This window comes from Rosa rugosa, chromosome 6 (assembly GCF_958449725.1).
Source record: "Rosa rugosa chromosome 6, drRosRugo1.1, whole genome shotgun sequence".
In the NCBI taxonomy this organism is placed as follows: Eukaryota; Viridiplantae; Streptophyta; class Magnoliopsida; order Rosales; family Rosaceae; genus Rosa; species Rosa rugosa.
The window spans coordinates 2,119,013-2,134,619 of record NC_084825.1 but is presented as its reverse complement, the minus strand read 5'-3'; the positions used below and the strand labels follow the sequence as shown (position 1 = coordinate 2,134,619).

General features: G+C 40.1%; 1 protein-coding gene and 1 long non-coding RNA gene across 4 annotated transcripts; both read left to right on the top strand.

Moving 5' to 3' along the window:
* Positions 1-410: 410 nt before the first annotated feature.
* Positions 411-4,224, top strand: LOC133714069 (zinc finger CCCH domain-containing protein 30-like). Of its 3 annotated transcripts, none has more exons than XM_062140081.1 (2): positions 411-710; positions 1,431-4,224. In XM_062140081.1, the coding sequence occupies exon 2, from the start codon at positions 1,450-1,452 to the stop codon at positions 3,628-3,630; it is 2,181 nt and encodes a 726-aa protein (XP_061996065.1). In that variant the 5' UTR covers positions 411-710; positions 1,431-1,449; the 3' UTR covers positions 3,631-4,224. The 3 variants fall into 3 exon arrangements, with proteins under 3 accessions (XP_061996065.1, XP_061996066.1, XP_061996067.1); XM_062140082.1 differs by lacking the exon at positions 411-710 and adding an exon at positions 1,142-1,281; XM_062140083.1 differs by lacking the exon at positions 411-710 and adding an exon at positions 1,183-1,327.
* Positions 4,225-10,136: 5,912 nt separating this feature from the next.
* Positions 10,137-15,228, top strand: LOC133713371 (uncharacterized). The gene is made up of 3 exons (XR_009847958.1): positions 10,137-10,476; positions 10,689-10,755; positions 15,119-15,228. It is a non-coding gene; the product is annotated as an uncharacterized LOC133713371 (long non-coding RNA).
* The last annotated feature ends 379 nt before the right edge of the window (positions 15,229-15,607 follow it).

Below are 15,607 nucleotides of genomic sequence, written 5' to 3'. Positions count from 1 at the left end.
CTTACTACTTTAAGATAAATTCATGGATACGCCATTGTAAAATGTAATTTAAATACCAAATCAATTATCATTCCTACCTATATTTATAATTTTGGTTCTAAGAATATAGTCTTTGCTACTCCATGCCTTTTCCTTGGATTTGACTCCATAAAATTGACCACTGCCCTAACGTCCGTTATTTCCCATTTAACGCCAAAACCTCATTGGCGGAACCCAAACACCCAGATTCCAATCCGATTAAACCCTTCATCTCACATCCACTCCACCGTCCCCACCTGCTACACCAGTCACCCCCTACCCCTAATAAAACTGAACAGATCAGCCTCTTCCACCGGCCCAACCGGTGTCACTTGTCCCCCCCCCCCCCACTTTCAAATATTCTGACTTTGAATCTAGACTTCATTTCACTCCCATTTGTTGTGAATTTCAATGCCCCCCTCCCTTGCAAATTAAAATAACTTCCAAATTGCATTTCATCTCCATTTCCATTCCAAAATTTTCAATTTCCTTCTAGACGCTACTCTCTCTCTCTCTCTCTCTCTCTAAATGTCTCTCACTGTCTTTGTGTGATGATTCCTCGGTCTCATCGATGGAGATGGAAGCTTTAAGGCTTTGGCTCTCTTAGCTTTAAAGTTGTTCTTACATTTGGACTCCTTTGGTGGTTGGAACGCCCCTGATCTCTCTCTCTCTCTCGGAAACTGTTTTCACCGGTGAGTCAACTTAAGCTCCTGTTTGGTCGCCGGAATTTTTATCTATTTCGATTTGGTTCCTTTGATTATTTTTTCAAGAATTTTTTTTTTCTTTACTAAAATATATATTCTTGTGAAGTGAATAATGTGCTTGATTATTATTTCATGAAAGTATTTGTTTTTATAGGTGACCCTGGATTGTGATTTGATTTGTTACGAGTGTAAGAATTCTTGCCGTGAATTCTTGATGCTTATTCATGTTCTGGATTCTTGATATCACAAAAGATAGCACCTTTCTCTTTTAAAATTTGTTTGTATGCTGAGAATAAGAATAATTTCTTTTTCCAAACTTATTCAAATCAATTTGTTAGATGATTCTAGATTTGCTTTTAAAGACGTTATGTGAGGTAGGTTATGGTTGTCTTTGTCGATCAGTTTCTATAAAACTCATGTTTTTGGTACTCATTCCTTCTTTATATTTTATTGCTTGGTTTTCCTTTTGAATACCTTGTGGCTCAGACGGTTTCTAGATCATATGTAAAAAGTTGAAGCCTTTTGGGATGTTTCTCCACCAATTTGTGATGCGATGTTGGTATGACCCAAATGGATGGCTGATTTTATATTCATGTTCAAAACATGTATGCTTGTGTGGTTGATGAAGGTTTTTTTTTTTTTTTTTTTATAACGGGTATAAATCATTTTGAAATTGATCTGATCTGTTTTTCTTTTTGTGTTCTTCAGTATTTCAGCTATTTAAAGCATGTGTGGTGGTCCTGAACGTTCTAAAACAACTTCATCTGAGTCCGCTGAAACCAACTCTAACCCCGAAAACATGAATCATCTAACCGTTGCAACTGAAGATTCTTTTTCTAGCTCACTTGAATTTGCTTCTGACAATGATGTTGAAGGATTTAAGCAATTGATTGATCAGGATGCTTCGTCAATTAATCAGATTGGACTATGGTATAGCCGTCCGAAAGGGTCCAAACATATTGTTTCCGAGCAAAGAACTCCGTTAATGGTTGCTGCTACCTATGGTAGTGTTGATGTTGTGAAGTTTATTGTCTTGCACCCTGAGGCTGATGTAAATTTCTCATGTGGTTTGGATCAAAGCACTGCCCTTCACTGTGCTGCTTCTGGTGGATCTGTTAACGCAATGGATATTGTCAAGCTCCTTCTATCTGCTGGTGCTAATCCGAGTTGCATGGATGCTAGTGGTCATCGCCCAATTGATGTTATTGTTGTTCATCCCAAGCTGCAAAGCATGCGTTCTGTTCTTGAGGAGCTTCTCTCAAAAAATGCTTCTGATGGCTCAGTAAGTGACTGCAGTTTACGCCTATCGATTATTACATCAAATTCTGATTCACTTGCGCTCTCTTCCTCCTCGGAAAATGGATTGCAATCTCCATCAGAATCAGTTTCTTCTCCTGCTTCAAAGTTTACTGAGTTGCTTGTTAATTCTAACTCAGAGAAGAAGGAATATCCGTACGATCCATCTCTACCTGACATTAAGAACAGCATTTATGCCACAGATGAGTTCCGCATGTTCTCATTCAAGGTCCGACCTTGCTCACGGGCATACTCTCATGATTGGACAGAGTGCCCTTTTGTTCACCCAGGGGAGAACGCCCGAAGAAGAGATCCCCGCAAGTTTCACTATAGTTGTGTGCCCTGCCCTGAATTTCGTAAGGGTGCTTGTAGACGTGGGGACATGTGTGAGTATGCTCATGGGGTCTTTGAATGTTGGCTCCACCCTGCTCAATACCGAACCCGGCTTTGCAAAGATGGCACAAGCTGCAACAGACGAGTATGTTTTTTTGCACACACGACTGAGGAGCTGCGTCCCTTGTATGTGTCAACTGGATCTGCTGTCCCTTCCCCACGCTCTTCTGCATGTGGTCCTACTGTCATGGACATGGCTGCTGCTTTGAGTCTTTTGCCTGGTTCACCTTCATCAGTCTCTGCTATGTCTCCATCCCCGTTCAGTCAGTCCATGTCTCCATCAGCAAATGGCATATCTCAATCATCAGTAGCATGGCCTCATCCAAATGTGCCGACGCTTCATCTCCCTGGATGCAACCTCCAATCAAGCCGCTTGAGATCTTCGCTTAGTGCGCGGGACATTCCACCTGAAAATTTAAATTTGTTGCGTGAATTGGATGCTCAGCAACAGCTCTTGAATGAACTGAACTGTTTCTCGCAACCCCGACCAAGTCCCATCTCTGTTGGTCGTTCTGGCCGCTCTAAAACATTAACCCCCTCAAATCTCGAAGAGCTATTTTCTGCTGAATTCTCCTCTTCACCTCGATATTCAGACCATACAGCTGCTTCTGTTTTCTCACCTACCCACAAATCAGCTGTACTGAATCAATTTCAACAACAGCAGAGCATGTTATTGCCCATCAATACCAATGGTATGTCACCCAAAAATGTTGATCATCCTCTTTTACAGGCTCAATTTGGAGTTCAATCTCCTGGAAGGATGTCACCTAGGAGTGTGGAGCCAATCTCCCCAATGGGCTCTAGGCTCTCGGCATTTGCCCAGCTTGAGAATTCGCACCAGCAACTACGCAGCCTCAGCTCAAGGGATCTTGGCAACAACTTCTCCTCCATGGTTGGGTCTCCTGTAAATTCTTGGTCAAAATGGGGATCTCCCAGTGGAAAGTTGGATTGGTCTGTTAATGGGGAAGCTGAGGGCAGAATGCGAAGATCATCTTCATTTGAGCTTGGGAACAATGGGGAGGAGCCTGACCTTTCCTGGGTTCAATCTCTAGTCAAGGAATCACCACCTGAGATGATGAAAGATAAGTTTGCAGCTCCGGTTTCAAGTGCTGTCACATCCGGTGAGGTTTTGAATTCCAATTCTCAAATTGAATCCATTGATCATTCTGTTTTGGATGCTTGGCTTGAGCAGATGCAGATTGATCAGCTAGTAGTCTAGTTAAAATGAATTCATTTTACTCATTGAACTAGGTATTTAAGTTCAGAAGGTACATATTCTTTTTCTGGGTTTCTTTACTGGAAATCGAAGTTAAAATTAAAAAGTGTTAACTGGTGGTGGTAAGGTTGAAGGTGGTGGAGAAGGCTGGCTCAAATGTTCCGGAAGATAGTATTCAATTTTTTTTTCCATTTATTCTTTTCACAAGAAATCGGAGAAGGATGAAAGATCCTCTGGGATTAGAAAACATAGTCTAGTTTTGGAGGTTCTTCGCATATTTTTATTTTGTGCATTTTATTTTCATTTAATTTTGTCTCTGAAGAAACTACAGTATTGACTGCAACAAAAACAAAGAGCTCTCTGTATTTTGTTATGTCTCATTTTTCTTCAATATTTTCTGTTGTCAATCTCTGTAATTGTGGTTAGGCAAAATGAACTTCGGAGGGAGATTATTTTCTTGTGAAGGTGCAAAAGTGTTGTACCCTTGAGATTTGCATTGTTGTGGTAGTGGGGCAGTTTGCAAATGGTTTCTCCATTAATGTAAAACTGAATCAATTATATTATTATTTATATGAATTCCTTTATCATTTTTTATAAGGCTGCCTTGATACTAATATGCTATACCTCTAACTTTACTAAATTCATTGTGCTTCTGTCTTTGATCAGTTTGATGGATGATTGTGTATGTTTTTGGTGGGTTATGGGGTGGAGGTGTCTTATTCATTGTAGGATTTGGATAGGCATTTATGGGATTGCAATGGGATTGATGTTTGTTCTTCTTTAATTAGAAATTGTGGATCTTTAAAGTTGATGGAGGTGTTGGGAGATAGCATCTTGTACCATATTTTGAATTGATGCCAACCACTCATGTGTAGTGGATAGGCATATATGGGATTGCAATGGGATTGATGTTTGTTCTTCTTTAATTAGAAATTGTGGATCTTTAAAGTTGATGGAGGTGTTGGGAGATAGCATCTTGTACCATATTTTGAATTGATGCCAACCACTCATGTGTAGTGGGTGGGTGGGAGTACTTTATTGGAGTTGGGATATAGTTAAAAGAGTTGGGGAATTTGAGTGAGATCTGATATGTGGGGGCATGTGGTAGGACTTGGGAAGGTATTTGCTTTTAATGGTGGGTTGATTTAGAGGTTGCTGGAGTTTGAAGAATACTTAATGGTTTTGGTTTGAAGCTTCCATTGATGTCCTTATCATTTTTTTGCTTTTTTTCTTTTATGGAGTATCTATCGGGGTCCAACTCGATATTGGTTTGTATATCAGTGTCAATCATTCTACTCACCATCTTGCTGCACGGATGATGCAGTCTGATGAGTAGTCACCATCTTGCTGTAGGGATGGAGACTGGTGAATGCATGAATGCTTTTGGGGTTGAGATGGTACCTGTATTGAAATGGGGTGTTTTATAGAAGAGTATTGAAATTCTGGAGACGTTATGTTTAGTTTAAGGAGTGACTAATCTAGCGACTCACATTCTTGTACCGTTTAGTACTCGGAAGCAATATATCTGCATTCATAGTTTTTCTTGTTCTAGTCCTCATGCATGATTACGATATAAAAATTAAATGAAAAATTGTTTAGTCATATTACCATTGGTATTCAGCAATGAACTGTTCTCCTGTACACAGCACAACGTTTTCATTACACCTATGGGCCGCTGTGCATCTTTATAGAGCAGCTGAAATCAGCGGCACCCTCACTCGTCAGGGCTTCATTCATCCCCCGAGTGATACTTTTGTGAGTTTGTGTCCCTAATTCAGTGGAATGACATCCTGTAGCGTGATGGGGTTCCAACTTCGGCGTGTTGGGACCAAATGTGGGCTAATAAATTTTGAGTCATATTTCTTTTGGGGCAACACTTGGCTTCCCATAGGTGGGAAGCTTTCTCTTATTTGGGTGGAATAATATTCTACTTTTTCATATATGATGCATTGCTCAACTTTTTTGTTTTTGGTTTCGATACAATGAGGTTGGCGGTCAATTAATTGGCAGCGGTTGTCATCTTTCGAGGGCAATGGTGGTGGTGATGCAGGGGCCTTGGAGGAAAGGCTTGCTGTATGATAAAATAATTATAACAAATTACATATAAGTTATTGACAAAAGATGACTTAACAAATAAATCCATTAAAGATTGAATTAAACATATAAGGACTAAATCTTACAAATAAGGACAATGTGCTCTCCACTTGCCACATGTTATGAGTTAATTTACTTTTTTATCCTTAACTACTTCTTTTGACTTCTAATCTCTTTACAATGATTAAATCTTACAAATAAGGACAATTTACTCTCCACTTGCCACTTGTCATGATTTAATTTTTTTTTTCTTTAACTACTTCTTTTGACTTTTAATCATTTTATGTTACTTTTCTTTTTTCGGAGAAATCAATTTATGTTATTTTTTTTCTTCTGAGAATAATCCTTTTTTTTTTTTTTCCTGAGAACAATCGGTTTATGTTACTCTTTTTTTCTTGAGAATAATCTCTTTATGTTACTTTACAAAACCTCACTCTCCTACTACTGTCATCTCATCGTCTAATCCTGCTACTGCACTCGTCCAATCCTGCTACTGCACTCATACTCGTCAAGTTCTGCTACTGCACTTGTACTCGTGTTCTGCTACTGCACTCGTGATCGCCTAATCCTGCTACTGCACTCACTGCACTCATACTCGTCAAGTTCTGCTACTGCACTTGTACTCGTGTTCTGCTACTGCACTCGTGATCGCCTAATCCTGCTACTGCACTCACTGCACTCATACTCGTCAAGTTCTGCTACTGCACTTGCACTCGTGTTCTGCTACTGCACTCGTGATCGCCTAATCCTGCTACTGCACTCATACTCGTCAAGTTCTGCTACTGCACTTGCACTCGTGTTCTGCTACTGCACTCGTGATCGCCTAATCCTGCTACTGCACTCACTGCACTCATACTCGTCAAGTTCTGCTACTGCACTTGTACTCGTGTTCTGCTACTGCACTCGTGATCGCCTAATCCTGCTACTACACTCACTGCACTCATACTCGTCCAGTTCTGCTACTGCACTTGGACTCGTGTTCTGCTACTGCACTCGTGATCGCCTAATCCTACAACTACACTCGTCCAATCCTGCTACTGCACTCATACTCGTCCAGTTGTGCTACTCGTGTTCTGCTACTGCACTCGTCCAATCCTACTACTGCACTCATACTCGTCCAGTTCTGCTACTGCACTCGTCATCACCTAATCCTGCTACTGCATTCGTCCAATCCTACTACTGCACTCATACTCGTCCAGTTCTGCTACTGCACTCGTCATCACCTAATCCTGCTACTGCACTCGTGATCGCCTAATCCTACAACTACACTCGTCCAATCCTGCTACTGCACTCATACTCGTCCAGTTGTGCTACTGCACTCGTCCAATCCTACTACTGCACTCATACTCGTCCAGTTCTGCTACTGCACTCGTCATCACCTAATCCTGCAACTGCACTCATCCAATCCTGCTACTGCACTCGCTGCAGTTATACTCGTCCAGTTCTGCTAATGCATTTGTACTCGTGTTGCTACTGCACTCGTCATCGCCTAATCCTGCTACTGCACTTGTCATCGCCTAATCCTGCTACTGCACTCCTACTCATCTAGTTCTGCTACTGCACTTGTACTCATGTTCTGCTACATTTTCTTTTTCTTAATAACAATTTTGCATGTGGTATCCAAGAGCTTAATAATAGTTTTTAGTTTGCCAAATGAAGTAGCAATGGGAGCAGACACGCACAATGATACATAAAAACAGGTAAAACTCGATTCACCAAACAATAGCTAGTCATTGATCTTATGTAATATCCAACTACGATTTTCGCAACGGAAATAAATCCACCATAGTTACTAATACTAGGACAAATTACTGCTACGAAATCACGAATTGAAAATCTCAAACAAGCACAAAGCCAAATCACTAACTGCTAAAATCACAAAAAATTAGACCAAAAAAAAAAAAAAACAACTGCTAAAATCACCTACCTAATCATCAACATCAGAGAACCCAACAACCATCAAGACCTCTACAAATTTAGCAATGCTAACAAAACTAGAAAATCAATCAAAACCTAACAAGCAAATAAATCCAGAATAAAATAAAATGAAATCAAGATAAGGCAGTGGAGGAGTAGAGCGAGACCACTCCCTCCCTCCCTCCCCGACGGATCGCAGATTTCCGTTGACGACTTGTTCCACGACAGCCAGATCCGGCCAGATCCTACCGGAATATCCGGTTTTCAACCGAGACTCCTCTTCGCCCAACGCCTATGACGGTGATTCTTCCAGCCAAAAATAGGCCTTTTCTTATTCGTCTCTAAGGCAGCTACTGAAGAAGTTCTTCTTCAAAGACCACGACGCACCGTCGATGTTGGCCTTTTCTTCTTCGTCTCTAAGGCAGCCACTGAAGAAGCTCTTCTTCAAAGACCACGACGCACCGTCGATGTTGGCCTCTGAATTCGATGAGCACGAAGCTCCTGGAGGAACCTAATGTGAGTGGTCCAAAAACGCCAAGGAGGGAAATTATGATTTTACAACAACATGGATTTGAAGAAGGAGAAGGGTGCTTCTGGGTCTAGGTCAAAGTCTTCTTCTTGGGATATGGCTGATTCTGAGTTGCAGAGGTAGAAGAAAAAGCCCGTAAATAGGAGTTAGTGGCAATGTCTGTAAATTCTGATGAAACTTGAGCATTTTGGTAATTTTGCATTAAATTTGGGAGTCAGGCTTGCATCATTTGACTTTTGGGCCTGGGCTCCTGTCCTTATTTGTATAAATCTATTTAAAGGTAGTTTTTTTTGTGTTTATATCTTTGGTCATGTGCTACTATGTAATTTTCTATAAAATAAGAGCCATATTAGCCGGAAGAAGGAAAAAATAAAGAAGTGACGCAGAATCAAAAAGAGTGGTTGATTGGTAATTCAATTCACGCAACCTCGTGAAGCTAGCTTCTAGAGTATTCAAAAAGTTTTGGTTGTTGATTTTTCGGGGTGCCCGTAATATCTTTCTGAAAAGGAAACAAGGAGATCTATAAGACTCATTTTAATGGCCCTGTTAGATTTAGGCCAAAAGATACCATCTACATATTCCAATTCGGGATTTATAGACCAGTTTTATTTCTTCCTTTCCAAGACTTTAATTTTAATTGTTAGAAATTTTTTTTTTTAAGGATTTGGATGCCTATAAAAACATCAGGTAATATTTTGTATTATGATGAACTGAATATCAAATGTAATAAAAACAAGAGAATTTTCTTTAATTTTACTGGGTTTACCAATTTTTTTTATTTTGATCTTTTTAGAGTTTGAAGCTTGTCTAACATATTTATTATGTGTTTGACATTGAGTCAGGACTTGCGGAGATTTGGGCGGAGCGTTCTCTTAAGTTTATTTCGAGATTAGTGCCAGCATCATAGAGTGTGGCTCTGGTTAGATTTTTTCTGGTTGGCCAACTTGGGGTTTCTTAGGCAAGACCTTCTTAGAATTGCCTATTCCTTATTCATAGGTTTCTCCCCAGGATTTGGTGGGATACTTAGTAATGCTTTATGGGCCGGATATTTCTGTTTATGTTGAGCTTCTTCAACTTTTGGTGATTGAAGAGAGTTTCTTCCTTAAACCCCATGTATCAAAGTCCCAAATTGCAGAAGAGACAACAACCTACAACATATAGGTATCTGATTTGATACTAATACTACAAACGTCTTTTTAAATAGAACCCTTTGCAAGAAACCAATATAATTACCACAAGTAGTGAGTGACATAGATCACATGTACATTAGTTGGTATAACTTATAAGAGTCAAAGATTTGATTGAGACCTCGGGTGAATCTAGGCAAATGGTGAAGGTGGCAACTTAAAGAGGCGATATGTAGAGCAACTGGGATGTGGTAGAGTGGGTCAAAGACTCAATGAAAATACATATGAGAGAGCTTGACATATGAAGTGATTTGGAGGCTAGATAGAGTGGGTTCAACTTAATAAAATAATATGTATCTATTATTTACTGATCAGAGGAGTTAAAAAGAATTATGACCTAACTGTGATGGTTGGTGAGAAATTTTGCACGTCGCCAAAATAGAGATTGCTGAGCTTGTGTGCCTCAACACAGACCAAAAATGACAAAAAGGAAAATCCTACGTAAAACGGTAAAAGAAGGTACACAACAACAAACAACATACAAGAGAATGATTACTGCTAGTAGGATTAATGCTATTGATATAAAGCCCGACAGATACAGTTTAATGGATTTCAATGAGTGTATGTCCTCAATTCATTCTGCTACAGAAAACAACATTTCAAAGTTTCAAGGTCTGTATCTTACATCTATGTGTGATATGACAAAAAATTTAGCATAATACTTGGGTGAAGACTATTTTTTGTTACACCCCTAATAGGTGGGTCATGTAATCTAACTCTCGCTTCACATATCAATTTGACGTTTTTTTTAAGTTAAAATAAAAATAAAAATTAGCATATTTACTATATACTAATTCTCAACGCACTGTTCATCGGCTTATGAACAGTGTCGGCTCCAGCCGAGCCGATATAGTAAAAGACGATTTTGCCCCCGCCTGCGTTTCTTGCCTCGACACCTGGCGTACTGCTCAGTCCTATCGTGTCTTCGCTACTTCACTCCACAGAGAGGTGGAGAGAGAGAGAGAGAGAAACAGCGAAGGTGGTACTGTTTGAATTTCGGTGCATGCAATTCTGGGTGAAAACTGAAAACAGAATACCGAGTTCACTGATGGTGGTATTTTGTTATCTGTAGAGGACTGAAATCGGAGAGGAGGAAGGGAGAATTTATCAAGGCCAAGAAAGGTATTGCTTCTTCTTGCTCTGGGTAATTGGTTTTCAATTCGTTTTTTTGTTTTTGTTTTTGAGTTTCTTGCTTGCATGCCTACATTTCGGTTGGTCTTGCCTGAATCCTTTGGTCGGAGGTGTGGGTAGTGAGTGTGGGGCCTTTTTTTCGTTTGATTCCTGATTTGGTTGTTCTCTGATGCCTTTTTTTCTTTTCTTTTTTTGATATGCAGGTGGTTGTTTGTGAATTTTGCAGAATGGAATAGCAGAGAAGAATTGGTGGGGGAGAGTTTGGGTTGGGTAAGCTGCCAGGGGTTTGATTGTATACAGTTGTAATTGATTTTAAATATTTCTTCGAATTTTCATTTTTTGTTAGTTGATTTCGTTATTTGAGAATTGAGTTGTGATTTTCCTACTGGTATAACCAACCTCACCATTTCTCCTCTTATTTTTTCTACTTTCATTCATATTGCTTTTGAGCCAGTTGAGTCCTTAAGCTTTATTCATGGAAACTGTTGGGAAAATTAATAGAATGGAAATAATAACCCCAACCACAAAAGGATAATATGCAAAGAAATAAAGGGGTAAAAGAAAGAGAACACCGGATATAACGTGGTTCGGCAAGGTGCCTACGTCCACGGGGCAGCAACAACAAGAACTTCCACTGTGATAAGGTGGGTACAAGAGATACACAACTTCAAGAATACTACTTGAAGGAAACTCTCTCTCTCACACTTGTTTTGCTACCTAACAACTACAACACTCTCAACTTGGAGTGGACACTCTTCACTCTCAACTTGGATGAAGATGTGATTGGATTGGATCGGATGAGACTTAATTGGAATGGGCAAATGACCTCTCCTTATATACACCAAGGAGGAACCCTCTAGATGACTTCATTAATGCTCCATTCAACCACCTTCATTTAATGCTCCTTCATGAATCTTCCACATTCATCTTGATCCAAGCACTTCAAACTCTAGAACCAAGAGATGTTTGACCCCTCATAAATTCCTTGTGGGAAACTAGAATACATTATTCTAGAACCAATAAATCATTCATGAACATTCTTTGAATTTGGTCTGGATAATTAACAATCTCCCCCTCCAGACCAATCCGGGGAAATGTGAAGTGAGACTTCTACTTGAAGCCCATCCCAGCGGACTTGCTGCAATACTCCAACTTCTGCTGTGGAACCACTTTAGTCAACATATCAGAAATATTTTTGTTGGTGTGAATTTTCCTCAATTGGAAAAACTTCTTTGACACTACATCTCGAATCCAATGATAGCGATGATCAATGTGCTTAGTGCGAGGGTGATACATTGAATTTTTGCTCAAGTGAATAGCACTCTGACTATCACAATGCACCACATAATTTTCTTGCTTCACACCCAATTCTTGAACGAACCTTTGCAGCCATATCATTTTCTTGCCAGCTTCATTTGCTGCTATATACTCAGATTCTGTGGTGGATAAGGCAACACACTTCTGTAACTTGGACTGCCATGACACAGCTCCCCCAGAAAATGTAAATAAGTATCAAGAAGTGGACTTTCTATTATCAAGGTCTCCTGCCAAATCTGCATCTGTGAAACCTTCCAAGACTGGTCCTGAACCACCAAAACACAAACACAACTTTGAGGTGCCCCTCAAATATTTGAGTATCCATTTGACAGCTTCCCAATGCTCTCTGCCAGGATTAGAAAGATATCTACTAACAACACCAACTGCATGTGCAATATCAGGGCGGGTGCATACCATGGCATACATAAGACTACCAACAGCTGATGAATAAGGGATACCTGCCATATTGTCTTTCTCCACTTGTGTAGTTGGGCATAAACTTCTGCTTAACTTGAAATGATTTCCTAGAGGTGAGCTTACTGGTTTAGCTTCTTTCATGTTGAACCTTTCAAGCACCCGTTCAACATACCTCTCTTGTGACAGCCATAATTTCTTCGCTTTCCTGTCACGAGCAATCTCCATGCCCAAAATCTGCTTAGCTGGCCCTAAGTCTTTCATGTCAAATGACTTTGATAAATTTGCTTTCAACTTGCGAATCATAGAAACATCTTGGCCCACAATCAACATATCATCAACATAGAGCAACAAAATTATGAAATTACCTCCAGTAAACCGCTGGATATAAACACATGGATCTGCATCAGTTCTCTTGTACCCATGACCCACCATGAATGAGTCAAATTTCTTGTACCATTGCCTCGGCGCTTGCTTAAGCCCATATAAACTTTTCTTCAACTTGCAAACCATGTGCTCTTTTCCCTCAACCTCAAAACCTTTTGGTTGCTCCATGTATATTTCTTCTTCCAAATCACCATGAAGAAATGCCGTTTTCACATCTAATTGCTCCACCTCAAGATCCATGCTAGCAGCCATGCCTAAAATAACTCTGATAGAAGTCATCTTGACAACTGGTGAGAAGATCTCGTCAAAATCTACTCCTTCCTTCTGCCCAAAACCTTTCACAACCAACCGAGCCTTGAACTTTGTTAACTGTTCATTCTCATCTCTCTTCAACTTAAACACCCATTTATTTTTGAGTGCTTTTCTGCCTTTAGGAAGCTTCACCAACTCATAGGTGCCATTCTTCAATAAGGACTCCATTTCAGACTTCATCGCCAACATCCACTTATCACTGTCTGCATGAGTTTTTGCCTCCTCAAAACATTCAGGCTCCCCATCATTGGTCAATAGAATGTATTTGGAATATGGATCATCTCCATCACTAGTGACCAAAATATATTGTGAAGAAGAATACTTGGTACTTGGCTTTGGCACTCTGTTGGATCTTCGAACTAGTACTTGAGCATTTTCTAGCTGCTCCCCCTGATTAGGCTCCCCATGATCATGATCCTCCTGATCATTATCTTCAGGTTCTGCTGCTTCTGCTTCTGCTTCCGCCATATCAGGAACATCTTCATTTACCATATCTTGAGTTTTGTCACTAGATTCTTGTAGAAGCGGTGATGAATCGTAGGTGAGGCGGTCGGCATGTTCTACTTCCTTTTTGTCAAAATCCGCAATGGTTTGACCTTCATGGAACACCACATCTCTGCTTCTGAATAACTTCTTGGTCTTTGGATTCCACAACCGGTAGCCCATCTCTTCATTGCCATACCCAAGAAAGATGCATGGCATGGACTTGTCATCTAGCTTTGATCTTTGCTCCTTTGGTACATGTACAAATGCTTTGCACCCAAACACCCTCAAGTGGGAATATGAAGTACTTTTACCGGTCCACACGCCTTCGGGAGTCTCCAAGCCCAACGGTACACATGGTGTTCGGTTGATAAGGTAACATGCAGTTGTCACTGCTTCACCCCAAAACTCTTTTGCCAGGTTGGCCGTCTTCAGCATGCTTCTCACTTTTTCTAGAATGGTTCGGTTCATCCTCTCTGCTACACCATTATGTTGTGGGGTGCCAGGAATTGTCTTCTTGTGTTTGATGCCATGCTTCGAACAATAATCTCTGAACTCGTTCGAAGTGTACTCTCCGCCATTGTCACTACGGATACTTTTGAGGGTTCTTCCTGTCTCCCTCTCCACCATGGCATGGAACTCCTTAAAAGTTTGGAACACCTGGTCTTTTGATTTCAACAAATAAATCCAAACCTTTCGTGAAGCATCATCAATATAAGTGACAAAATATTTATTATGACCTAGTGATTCAACTTCCATGGGGCCACATACATCTGAGTGTACTAGGTCTAATACATTTTCTTTCCTTATAAATGTTCTTGTGAAACTAACTTTATGTTGCTTACCAAATAAACAATAATCACAAGGGTCAAGTGAGGTACCTTTGGCAAAGGGAATTAGAGACTTCTTTGCCAAAACTTGCAATCCCTTCTCACTTATGTGGCCTAGCCGCTTGTGCCATAAACTTGGAGAAGAATCATCTACAACATTCAACTCTCCTTTGCATATCTTGCCATATGTCTTGTAGAGGGTACAACACAACTTCCCTCTAGCAACCACTAGTGATCCCTTGGTAAGCCTCCACTTTTGATCACCTCCATGATGATGAAACCCTTGTCGATCAAGCACACCGGTTGACATCAAATTGAGACGTAGACCTGGAACATGTCTAACATCTTTCAACACAAGCTTGTTGCCCAAATCGGTCTCAAAACAAATATCTCCAATTCGTGAAATCTTGGAGTAGCCATCGTTGCCCATCTTCACAATCCCAAAGTCACCACCTTTGTATGTAGTGAAGTACTCCAAGTGTGGAGTGGCATGGAAAGAGGCTCCGGAATCAACGACCCATGCAACACCGGGACAATCATAAATTTCTCAAACTGGCAAGTCTGTTGCTTTGTTAAGGCCCAGAAAGAAATGTTCATGAAGAACAAATTCAGATTATTGAACCATATTGTTTGCATGCATGATTACTTTAAATCAAGCATCAATCTATTCTTTCGACTCAGTTCAATATGATCCCTATATTTGTTGAGTTTTACATGATATTCATCTTTTAATGTTCTTTTAATATATTAGTTTGTGGGGTTATTTTTTTGGCATGCATGATCAGAACTGTATCTATACAGATTGATTTTCCAGGAGGGAGTAATATCTATAATCTCTAATTGGGTAATATTTAAGATGAGGATTTTTCCTGTCTGTTTTGGATGTACAGGTTTTCGTTGGGATCGACAATGGTTAGTAGTAAACTACAAAGGGAGGGCATATGCTCAAAGAGTTGAGCCAAAGCTTGCTTTGGTTGAGGTACAGCTGCCAAATGAGGCATTCACTACTAGAAATCTGTTCATAGACATCGCATGTTTTAAATCGGTCAGACTTGCACACGATGTAAAAACGTAATCTAACATCGTTTTACGAAAATACCGATTTAAATGTATATCATTAACATCGGGTCTTAAAATGACCGGTGTTAAAAGTTTTGTTTGAAAATTTGCGGGAACCTATTTTTGCAAAACGCGCTAAGTGTTTTAAGTGAATTGAAGAAGCGGGTACTAAATCTAAAAACTTTTACACTTAGAAAAAAATTTGCGCCCGACCCCAAAACTGAAACAGAAAACCCTAGCGAGACTCCTTCATTCTAAACTCACCCCAAACTGGATCTCCTCCCAAACTCAACCTCCATTCTGGACCCTAAGCTTACTCG